The sequence below is a fragment of the Tachysurus fulvidraco genome, chromosome 11 (assembly GCF_022655615.1).
Source record: "Tachysurus fulvidraco isolate hzauxx_2018 chromosome 11, HZAU_PFXX_2.0, whole genome shotgun sequence".
Taxonomy (NCBI): domain Eukaryota; kingdom Metazoa; phylum Chordata; class Actinopteri; order Siluriformes; family Bagridae; genus Tachysurus; species Tachysurus fulvidraco.
Window position 1 is genome coordinate 14,542,171 of NC_062528.1, and position 12,675 is coordinate 14,554,845.

At 35.2% G+C, this 12,675-nt stretch overlaps 1 protein-coding gene across 1 annotated transcript; it reads right to left on the reverse strand.

Annotated features, from left to right (window-relative positions):
* Positions 1-180: 180 nt before the first annotated feature.
* Positions 181-9,449, reverse strand: sgcg (sarcoglycan, gamma). The gene is made up of 8 exons (XM_027147606.2): positions 9,046-9,449; positions 5,617-5,811; positions 5,399-5,500; positions 4,667-4,754; positions 4,174-4,290; positions 2,189-2,261; positions 1,540-1,663; positions 181-1,009 (listed from the first exon to the last, which is right to left on the reverse strand). Exons 2-8 carry the CDS (start codon positions 5,809-5,811, stop codon positions 842-844), a joined length of 867 nt encoding a protein of 288 aa, XP_027003407.1. The 5' UTR covers positions 9,046-9,449; the 3' UTR covers positions 181-841.
* Positions 9,450-12,675: the final 3,226 nt, after the last annotated feature.

Here is a 12,675-nt window from a genome sequence, read left to right on the forward strand (position 1 = left end):
CTGCATATAAAGATGTAGAAAGCATTAGATTGAATACAGTACAGTACATTTTATATTGTGTTTTACTTGCAATTACATCAAAAAAACTATAGTCGATCACCTATGTAGAAAATAATGGCATTTGTTGATATGTGCAAGTAATACGAATCGAAAATGTGGAGCCATTGGCAGTCTGAGTCATTCAGGATAAAGATCAAATACTTTATTAACATAAAAAGAAACCTATCACACATCAACACCAAAAACCCATCCAAGACTACTTGATCAGTTAACCAAAAGTACATGTTGTGGCTGGATTTACTTGGACCATCTTTATTTCCAAAAATATCATTTTATTCATATTACTTTATTTAAATCTCAACACTACTCAAATCATGACTGGGAATTTGATATTTGCAGTAGGCCCATATTATGGAAGATAATTTTGATTGTTTGCGGACAAACGTTAATTTTGCTGTTGTTCTTTCTTTAAAAGTAATCCAATTTACTGCACATGCTTTGTGTATTGCACTAAAAAAATCATATTGCATAGGATGTACGCTGGTGACCAGCCCCTTTTGCCCAGCCTAGATTGGTAAAAGAGAAAAAAGGCAATAAAAGTGAAAGATAATTTTCACTCACAAACAATGGTATTATATTGGTGACCTTGAAATAGATGTATTCCAGGTACGTAAAGTATTCAGGTTGAAGCTTTCACCACCTGAGAATGATGTGCTTCTTCTCATTTTCTGTAAAGTCACTGTAGTAGCAAAATTGTGCTTTTGCACTCCACCTGAGAATTCTGCAACAAGAGATTTCTGCAGGAGATTATGTGAATATCAGTCTACAGATGCTGTGGACTTCAGCACTCTTGGCTCTCACTGCAGGTAGAGGAAACAGCAGCTCTGGAGAGGAACAGCTTGCCGCTGGGACACACACAGACTTCAAACATCCCAGGAGAGTCACCTGGTGGTCCTGCTTCACCCAAGGGTAACTTTGGAAGACGAATGGTCTCAGCATCTAAAACCAGCTGCAGAAAATGTGACTCCATGAGGATTTGAATTTTTTTCCATTGAAGTTAAATATTTACAAAGGTCTCAGATAAACAGCAGGGTCAAAAAGTCAGACTATGTTGAAATTCTGGGATTTCATTTTTCATTTAGAAACAAAGAGGTTTTAGAATTTTGAACTATTTAAAACATATATATATATATATATATATATATATATATATATATATATATATATATATATATATATATATATATATTTTCAATATTTTACTTTATAATATTCAATATTCTGCATTATTTCTAGGTCTCTATTTCAATGTTAAAATTAAATTTGTGATATTGACCATGTTAACTGCTTTGTACAGACATTTTCTGTATGCATAATCTCTTCTATTGTCACATAACAAAGTACAGTTAACAAAAATGATTGAGACAGCACTCATGAAGATGAGAATGTTAAGAGCCCTGTACACTCAAACTGTGCTCATTAAATCAAAATGTTCATGACATTAGCTGATATGTTTAAATTGCATGAGTGTGCACTTACAAGACCCTCAGTTGAATGCAAAATAACATCCAGACTTGATTCAGCATCTATATTCCCTGCTGATGCCTTGATGTAGACTCCTTTGGGAGCTTCCATGCTCAAAAACCGGGTAGGAGACTCCAACCTTAGAGACACAGCAGCCATTAGAGGAAATATTAGTGCAAGTTTCAAACACAAGGTGGCATCAAGTCAAAGAATGCATAGCAAGAACATGCCTTACATCAGAAAGCTGTTCATTTCAGATAGCGTGCTATAATTTAAATATATGCATATTGCATTTCAAGAATCTAGAAGTACAAACTTACTAAAACTGATGCTAATGAATGAAATTGCCATACTAATGTTATTCATAACAATCCTCATCAGCTATGCTTTATTAAAACATTTAGGTTAGAAGTTCCTTTATGGAAAATGAAAGTTTTCCTTCAGCTTAGATCACTTCCAGATGACACAGAAAAGCTCTTAGTCATCATCTACCACAAATAACTATAACTTTTTTCTAAGTAAACCCGTTCAGAATCCCAGTTACTTTTAGTTGTAAAAATAGCAACCATCAATTTTAAATTCCAACCACTTTCAACAGACTTTAAACCTAACATTTGCAAAAATGAAAGGTTGCTCCATGTTCAGTCAGTTGTCACACACTCACCTGAGATCTCTCAGAGGCTCTGCTTTGACCAATGGCGTCTGAACAGAGTGCTCAAAAAGTGCACCTTGTGGGCCTAAATAATAAAACAGTGTGTTTAGATCAAATAACATATATGATCATATGTTCATATATGATTCCATAAATTTTCCTAGATTTGTAGTAACTTTATTAGTCAGAAATAAATTGTTAATTCTGAAATAATTTTTAAACTCTCTACAGATAGTACCCTGAGCTCAGGATGTAAGAGCCCTCGAGATTTGCAGTGATATATATTTGTATTTGAATTGGACTCACAAGATTGCCACAAGATGTGAATGAATGTGTCAAAGTGTGTGCACATGGTTTTCAGGGTGTATTCTTGCTTCATGCCCAGTTTTCCCAGGGCTCTGGATTCACCACAACCCTGAGCATGATATAGCTCTTAACTGACAGTGAATGAATTTAAAACATGTTAAGATTTTGGACTCGAAAATAAAGTTATTTATATATTTATATAATAAAGATTATTACAATGATTAGGTCTGTGTGAGTGTTACGAATCACAATCTTTCCTCACCGACAGCTTAACTGTTTTTGTTAGAGCTTGGCACTAAAGCACTGAACCATTGTGTCCTCTAGTATCACTTATGGGGTAAATTGCATTGGTATCTAATAATATGTGATTGATGAAACTTGGGTGATGCCTGCCTGCTTAGAGTCATGAGCATGCTTAGGGCTTTCATCTGTTATTAAAGTAACATAGTGAGAATAAAAGGCTAACTAGCTCAGGGCTGTTTGGATGGTAATGCGATATTGATATACAATGTGGTCTAACAATGTGTCATGAGATATAAGATGGATATTGTTAAGGCCTGGAGCCTTGAGACTGGCTTATTTAGTGTTTGAACTCGACTGATGGATGCTAGGAAAGAAAAACAAAACAGCCCAGCAGCACTATTCTTTTTATGCACTGAGCAGTCTGCCTTAACATGAATACTTTGGATTAGCAAATAAGGATAGTACATGATAGACATTTGTAATTATATAGCTGTATATCAGCTGGATGCAACCTTTCTTTCAGAAACTTTTCATGCCAGTCAAGAGCTAGAATTGTAAAGTGTGACCTAATAATTATAAGGCTGTCTGAGCCACCATCCACAAATTATGCTACCCAGTAAGGGTTCCAGAGAGAAGGTTGGCAAGGAGAACAGAAGAACTGAGGGTGTGCATGACAATAAAACAATACCATAATAAATTAAATGAATGAAGCTGTTATAATTACATGCTAAATTTAATTGTCCATAAATGACTTTTCTAAACATCTGGAAAATTCAGTAAAGTTGGTGTTTTGGTGAATTACTGTGTGCAAAGATTGATTTGACATAGAATCTGTGGTCAGCACCATTTATGAATTGTATATTATGTATATTAATTATTATAATATTATGAATACCTATTATGAATATTTTCATTCTATTGATATGATTTATAGACTTAGAATTTAAAGAACTCCAGAATTTCTTTCTGTGTTACACCAAATTACAACTGAAGCAAAGTATGTAAGAGAATACTAAAGAAGGCATTTTGACAAATGTGTGTTTAGAGGAATACATTTATTATTTTCTAACATGCTTTAAGAAGCAAAGAGCTTTCCCAAGAAAATAAGCTAGAAATAGAACTGAAACCTAGGAACTGTGTGAAAGCCATAAAAACAACAAGACAGAAAAAAGAAATTAATATTTGTAGTCAAGTAGCATTTGATAGGCCAAACTGTTCTGTTACCATGATGTTTAAAAAAATAAGTCAGCTATAAACATTTACAACATAACACCATAACATTTTTAGATTAGTAGCAAAATATATGTGACTGTAATATGTAAGGTTATCGGTGCTGACTGTGATATCATGGACTGTGATGACGATAGGGAGGGTGTGCACAAGTACCACATTTAAAGTGGAAGCAAAGTACCTTTACATTTGTGTCTTTTTAAAATGACCAAAAGTACCTGTAACTCTGAGTTTCCCTGTTCCCACAACTGCTTCCTTTTCATCAGCATAAAATAGAGTCTTGTCGCTTGAGCTGATTGTAAAATGTTGCCCAAAGGCCTTTGCTTGTTCTGGACCTGAGATGGAAATTGTCTTTTTATGCATAGACAAAGAAAACTGCACAAAAACTTAATTAACTTAATAAATAATAAAGTTTCAGTTCATTGACACTGTATGTTGAATCACAATGTATTATTATAGTGTAATAACATAATTAACTAACTAACGTCCCTTATATGACTCACTGTATTAGTCTATTATTACTCAGCTCTCTTTGCTAACGGTTAAAAAAAAAAAGACCAAATATAGTTTAGAATTAAATAGGAAATAGGAGACTTTTAAGTATTAGCAAGATGTGGAATTGTAATAAAAATAAATAAATAAAAATGTAAGTATATAAAAACAACACAATACAAAAAACTGGAGGACAATGAATTTGGAAGACTTTCATACCTACAGACACACTTCCAGTTACATCTCCGTTTTCATTGCGGGCATTGAGAGTCACATTATCAGTTGAATGCACCAAAAGAGGTGAATCCTGAAAGAAACATCAGTAAAATTAACATCAAATATAACAGTTATTTTAGTAACTGGCAAATGTGAAGAGGTGAATTATGTGCAAATGTTTTCATTTCATTACAGAAACACAGTTAAACAGGGTAAATCATTTGCATTCGTAAATGAACACATAATTCAATTAATTGGAACAGTTTTAATTTCATTGAAAGTTGTGAGGCTGTTTGTCTTACCAAAAGAGCAAACTCTCAAATTTTAATTAAAAGTGCGCTAAAAGATAAACAGAACATGCTGAAACCATAGCCGTTTAGCCACAGGAACAAACAATAAATGTTCCCAGCTGCTACAAGCCATAAACCCTTTCCTAAAAGCAGTGACGTGAGCAGAGAGGGAAAGAGGTGAGATTAAAGGATGTACATAATCCCCTTTCTGTGTAAAGAATTGCCCCATATGCCATATACACCACTTTCTTTTCATGAAAAGTCTCTCTATAATTCCACCTTCACATTTTTGAGACCTTTACGTAAAATCACAATGATATTTAAGATGGCTATTTCCTGTTTCAGCTTTGCATTTAAAGACCTGTCTCACATGTTTCTAATTAGGTTATAAAGTCAACAAGCACATTTTCAAAACACACATGTACAGGCAGAAGACTAATGATACCTCTCTGGAGTCAATCTCTTCAGCATAAAGTGGAAAAAGAAACTCAGACTCTCCCTCCAATCTCACCCCATCTTCTGTGACCTGGAGGTATCCCATGCCTTCCTGAAAAACATAAAATAACATATAATAATCTTATACTGTTTCTGAATGAGTATGTCTTGGCTTATAGTGTGGTATAAAATGCATATTATATATAATAATTATAAAATGCTTCTTACAGTATTGAACCACATCACTCTTAGGATCCAGATTGTAAGTCCAAAATTCACCACCAGGATTATGATGAGAAGCAGGACAAACAGATAAAGGCAACGTTTCCTCCAACCATATATACCAATCTTATAGATAGAGTCAGTAGCTGGCCTTGGCACACCAGATTCATCTGTAGTTCTGATATATTGTTCACGGACCATCTGCAGAGGAATATTAATTAAAAAAAATTGTGTATTTGTATGTGTAGTGCATGCGTAGTACGGGTGTTATGAGATGACATTATCTGTATCTGAAACAGGAAGAGCTCCAAATATCCATGTCTGTAACTCTATGTGTTTCTATTTGAATTCTGTTTCTGACAGTTCCTCAACCTCGGCTGGATTACTCAAATACATAGCTTCCATTCAGAGTAAAAGCTGTTCCTTTAAGTATTGCAACATGGTAAAGTCTCCAGGACAGAATGCTTTGAGTTGTCTCTATACAGATGAAATATACATAAGTTGGTGTTTGTTAATGTTGGAGGGTTCAGAGTGTGCAAAATCCATTTCTCCTTGTGCCATATCATACCATTTCATTATTTATTATTTTCCAAAAACTGCATGCTTGGTTATTTCATATTCCTTACATTCTAAAATATATATTCAGAAGAATGACCCCAAAAAAACATAATTACCATTTTCCAGACATGCAGCAACGTGCTTTCCTAATAGGAGGTCTCCAAGGGCTATTTGGACCTGGTGTGTGATATTTTAAAATTAGAAATAAATCTCTGTAGAAAGGTGGGTTGCCAGGAGCACTTGGCAGCACTTGTACAAAAAGCTACTTGGAAGAAATTTATTTAGCTGTTGTACCTGAAGAAACCATCTTATTCATCAAATACTAAGGGCAAATGGTTCAACAGCTCATAGAACTTTTAAGAGTTCCCTCAAAGGGACAGCCCAGAGATCCCTTAAGGTTTATGGATTTATTTATTTAGAGTGTGCCTGTGTTTTGCTTCTATAAATTAGTCATTTTGTGTTTTGAACTTGCACAGTGGTGTCATGACTTTGGCTTCCATGGCTGCTCACTAATCTGTATTGATGATGTAAATCATTTATTGATGATATAACTGAATTCAGATGTCTACAGAAATGTTCTGCCTGCCAGTTCAGAGATAAATTAACTAATTAGGAGAAACTTTATCATGCATCAAAACAATAACCGAAAGCACACTGCCAACTTCAACATGGGAAAAAGTGGAGGGTTTTAGACTTTTTGAGTCAATCACCAGTCCTTAAAAAAGCATTTCATCTGCTGAAAAGGAAACTGAAAGGAGAACCCCCTAAAAACAACCTAAAGAAACTGTGGTACATGTCTAGAAAAGCATGACAAAAAAAAGAACGCAACAGTTTGATAATGTCAGTATGTCACCAGCTTGATGCAGCTTTGGCTGGATATTAGCTTTGGCAAGCAAAAATATAAAGTGATATTTATTTATTTGTTTGTTTGTTTGTTTGTTTGTTTGTTAAGGTTATTTGTTCATATACTTTTGTTTATTTTAAAATGAGGTTGTCTGTCAAAATAAAATTTTATTTGTCATATACCAAAGTCACATATAGCTTGCATTTTTCACTTACATTTTAACACATTTAGATGTAAATATCAGCAAATTAAAGATAGAAATCTAATCAAATATTGTATGTCCTTCGATATTCATTTTTTCAAATATCTTTGATCTCAGAGGTCTTCAATGGTTGGGAGTTTTATAATTAACAACATTTTATTCAGTCAAAGATTCAGCAAAAATGTTGCTACTTTTAGTTGTCCCTACATTTTTAAAAAGGTTTTGTAGAAACTTCCCGACTTTTTGGAAAGTCTCCTTCCCTCTGGAAATCTCAATAAACACATTTTTCACCATCAGCATTTAAACTGTAAACCCATAATTCTCTTGTGACAGGAACAGATGCTTTATCAGTCTTCCTCCATAACAGAAATTGGTTCTTTACAGCCGAAATGTTTGCAGTCTGTGTCTTCCCCAGTTTAACTGCTAGTAGAGATGTTTTAGAGGGGACAATACATGTTATCAAGTAAATGAGCACAGAAAACTGCATATCTGGCTATTCTAGACAACACAGGAAACGAATTCCACTAGACCACTGGATATGAAATATCTCTCCTAACCAGAATCCAGGCTCTCCTCAGGATCTGTCACACATGCTTTACATACCCAGTAATGATAAATACGTTCTTTTTCACAATACACACAAAAAAAGGATCTCCTCAGGGAGAGGACCATCTGCAATAAACAAACCACTCAACCTATTGCCAAGAAATTGCCTTCCTCTGTACCATATCACAATTGTATAAGTTTTTTAATAGGCATGAAACAATGTGATAAGGTCTAAAATTAAAGCAATGTGGTGTGGGAAAAATTTTTTAAACAGGACTGGAATCTACAAATAAAACCAACCTTACCATGGTAACATATCCAAACATTGCTTTGTTTTGGACTTCAAGTTCTCACTTTTTCCATTTTTTCCTCAGAGCTTAATAGATGGATATCCCCTTGTATATGCAAATAGATCAAATTCACATTATCCAACTCCAACATCTGAGTATATTCCCTAACCCTGTTTAAAAACAAAGCAAACAACATACTGTTTCTATCCCTCGATCATGGATTTTCCATTAAAATTTTCTTCTTATGTGCTTTCTACTTCTCCTTCACTCCATTATAGCTGCCAAGACAAGAACATTATAACACCCACTACACACTGTCTTCTGAAAAACTGAGTCCTAACATTAATTGAGATTCCAGACTTCTTGTGGTGTAAAATCCTGACCTGATGAAATACCATGAAGGCTTGTGGAGATTTAAATTGCTCTCGTCCATGTGGAGCTGTTGGAGGATACTAGTAATGAGAAGAGAAAACTGCACTCAACAGAGAGAGTGAGATAAGTGCTAATGGAAAGAAACAGAGGGTAAACAGCAAGCTCCATGAAGTTTCTACCCCCCTTGGTTTAATCATGTCTGCATAACTCCACTACACTGTAATGCCAAAAGCTGCTAAAAATAGTCAGTTAGACTGGTCTCCTAATGTTAAAGGAAACTGAACAACATATAGAAAGTGTTTACAGTAATGTCTAGTGAATTGGGCACTTAAGCAAACAGTCACCAAGAAAACACAATTCCACAATTCTTTAATAAATTAAATGCACTATTTTCCATTTATGGTAACAAAGCTTACTAGAGGAAGAAATAAAAAAATAATTAATATTTAAACACTACTTATACTGTATTTAAATACATGCATTAATACATGTACTCAAAAAAGAAATCCAAGACAGATATCATTTTCAGCTAAGCACTGTCGCATGAGCCAAACCAGACAATGAAACACTATTTTATAGCCACACTAAGTATAAGAAGAAGAGAAAATGGAAACGTTGCTTACCCTTGCTACTGTGCTGTGCACTGACACACAGCCTGGTTGTCCTCTGTGCAGCGGCAGCAGCAACACAGGAATCCCTGCACTCGTCTGTCCGTCAAGCCCTCAGCAGCTGCCTCTCATAAATCTGATTCTGGATCAGCTCCAGCCAAACATGAAGAGAAGCAACTCACCCCCACTTCCTCCTCTCAACATTCTCCTCTCCGATTACGAATCAGTTTCTTATAGCTATATAACAGCTCAACAGAGGACCATTTCAGTATTGTGTGCTGTCAGTACTGAAACTGTTAGTGAGTGGCTCTACAGGAGAGTGGAAAAAGAGGGAAAAGAACAGTCAGATACATTCCCCTGTTCTGGCTCAGACACATCTGGGAGTCACTCTCTAAGCAGGAGTTCTGGTTCAGCAAGTGAAGTTTGTGCATCTCTAATAAGAGTCTGGTCTTCCAAATAGCCTGAGAAAAGAGCCAGCCCACTGGGAGAGCTGGTGAATGACGAGACAGGTCATTCTAAAACTAGTGGGTATATTAATAGAAATGTGTGCATCAGGGATAGTATTGGTGGCTTCAGGCGGGTTGTTATGCAGAGGGTGTCTTTGTGTTGTCTTTCATGCAGAAGTCTGAATTTTCTTTCCCACACACTGTCAAAACTGTTGCAGCACTTTGAAAGAAAAGTTTGTCAGATGAAAAAAAACATACTAGATGAAGGCTTATAGCATGAGTAGGTTATACCATGCATAAACTAAGATGTGTTAAGTCTATTCAATTGAATTTAAGTAATGCTGAACACAATCATCAGTATTTTATTATTTTTTGGGTGGCAGAGTAGTGTTAAAGTAGCCCTAAAGCTCCAGTGTCCATGTATCTATAGTGAGTTCAGGCTACTCTCTGTGTAGAGTTTCACATGATATTCACTATGTCCATGTGGGTCTATGTGGGCTCTTCCTGGCCATCCAGTCTCTCACCTCCAGAAAACATGACTCTAAATTGCCTCTATGTGTGAATGAGGATGTGCCTTGTGAACTGGTGTCCCATCCAAGGGTGTATTCCTGCCTCCCATTCAGTTTTCCCAAGATAGAATCCACCACAACCCTGAAAATTATAAAGAAGCTGAAAATGAATGAATATCTATAAAGCTATAAACAAGAAAATAGTTGTTTGATTATTTTTATAATTCCTTGTTTTTATTATTTTTAAATTTAAGTTTTTATGAAGTAAGCTGAATTTTCTGAATATTAAACACCAAAATACATTTCCACTAACTGTCCCAAAACCATAACACTTAGAGTGTTATGTCTTATATATTCTGAGAGCTTGTGGTGTGAACGCTGATCATGTGAATTTGTTAAGCAGGAGGGGATGTTTATTAGGCAAAGGATGCATTCATAGTGTGCATCCTGTGAAAGCTTTTCCAGTAAGACTGGAGGTACTGCTGTGCAATGACAAGTGGAAGAGTTTAAAACATCAATCAATAGTTGACTATACACATTATCACTCAGACTCACTCAGTGGTACCCAGACCCCCAAGCCTGGGGCAGTAGGAACAATTGAAGGCCTTGGCTGCAAGCTTTATTTTTCAGGATTGTCTGTAAGTTATAAAGACAGTGTTTACGGGACTCTGACATTCAGCAGTCAACCGCAGCCTGCAGCTAAAGATAACAAATACACTCAGAAATCTTAATGAGGACCTTTTAGACCAAACATCCTCTAGATTTCAACACTAACTCTCAAAAGTTAAAAAGCTATTTACATGTACAGTATATAATATGTTGTATAAAGATGCTACTGATGCACACAATATTCAATCATGGTTTATTAATGATGATTATAACTTATAAGACATTATTTAATTTTAGTTCTTCTTCTTCTTCTTTCTTTTTTTTTTTTTTTAAGAAATAATAGAGTTTAGTTCCTGCACATTTGTGTGATTATTCCTATATTTGAATTAGTAAGTAACAAATGAATGTAATGATTATAGTAAAAATTTGCTTTTATTGGGTCCAAAACTAATTACAATTATTCTAAACAGCTAGACCTACCTATGACACCTATATAATGCCATCATTGGTGCTAAACCTATGTAAACCTATAACATTTAGAGTGAAGGTATGGTGTCATTAATGTCCATAATAGCGGAGTTATGTATATTTTCTCAGACCTTTAATTAAAAATATTATCCTTTTTAATAAATAATTTCACTGCTTAGAGGGCTTTTGTTAAAACCACTGGCAATACTATGACATCATAAATGTGTTTATGGTCGCCTGTTTATTCTTACCCTCAGTCACAGCTTGTTTCTTACCATTATGTGACTACTACATAGCAGAAGTACACTGAGATACAAAGGCTGCTGTCATGTTCTAAAAAGTCATAACAGCCTAAGTCACAAATTATGTTACTGACTCAGAGTATCAAGTAGTACCAATTCAGTATGAGCCTTTAAATAGGCTTACGCTCATGCTTATATTTATCATGTAGGCTAAAGAATGCTTCGTTTATGTAAAGTGTAAACGCTATATAGTGATAATAGTCCAATAGAAATTTAAGCATCACCCCAGTCAATCAATCTATATCTATATTACAGTAGTATAGTCAGATTAACTTGAAGGATGGACATACCTAATGCGCAAATGTTTATGCGAAGCGAACATGTGCAATGGTGCAAAATGTAGCTTATTAAAAAGGTAAGCTAGTGGGCTGGGGCTTCTCATTAATGGCAAAAAGATGAGTGCTGTAGAATTTCTATGTTTTTAGCAATTTTTAAAAAGTTTTTCCAAAACATTTTCTCAAATGTTTGTGATAAGTCACTTTATATCAGTTTGGCCAGATACTAATATATTTCTAATTTCTAATTAATTTCTAATATATTTAAAGAATTTGTTGTTACATTATTTGTTTACTGAAAAGGATTTTAATTTAATAAAGAAATTTACCAATATTCTAATCAGGAATCAACTGGGCTTTCATTAGAAATATACCCTGCTGTAGTCTGAGAATGAAACAGGAGAATTCCCAGATGGTACATCAGTCTGTCGCAGGGCATCACACACACGTTCACAGCTAGTGGCAGTTATTATTTGCAATAAGTCAGCATTTGTTTGGACAGGGAGAGGAAAAATGGGAACCTAGAGGAAACCCAGTGGACATGGGAAGAACATGTGAGACACCACACACAATAACCTGAGCTCAGAATTTAACCAAGGACCCTGTGTGTGTAATCAGGATTATTTTACATTTACAGCATTTTGGCAGACGCCCTTATCCAGAATGACTTACATTATCTCTTTTTTGGTTTGCTGGGGGTTTGGGAATGTCACTCTTGCCTGTCTTCAAACCTTGAGAGACCAAAATATATGTGTGTGTGTATATATATATTCAGTATGATATATATATATATCAGAGGTGGGTGGGAGTAAGCGACACGTGATTTATTTAATATTAGTCAAGCAAGTCTCAAGTCTCGTATGACTTGAGTCCCCCACCTACGATATTCAGTATATATATCAATCCCACCCAACAGTGGTAATAGAGGGTGTGAGAGTAGCTTCAGCAGATTCCAGTTACAACATTAAAGGTCTCTGCACAGACACATGTAGTCCTAGGTACAGCTAAGACACTGTGCAAAACCTCCAAACCCAAA

What these genes read in the sequence shown, in the direction of transcription:
- sgcg (XM_027147606.2), bottom strand. Translation starts at nt 5,811, where the DNA reads ATGGTCCGTGAACAATATATCAGAACTACAGATGAATCTGGTGTGCCA. An exon ending in AACTGGAAGTGTGTCTGTAG is followed by an intron (nt 4,291 to 4,666) that starts GTATGAAAGTCT and finishes TTTCCATCTCAG; the next exon opens with GTCCAGAACAAGCAAAGGCC. An exon ending in TGCATTCAACTGAGGGTCTT is followed by an intron (nt 1,010 to 1,539) that starts GTAAGTGCACAC and finishes CATTTTCTGCAG; the next exon opens with CTGGTTTTAGATGCTGAGAC.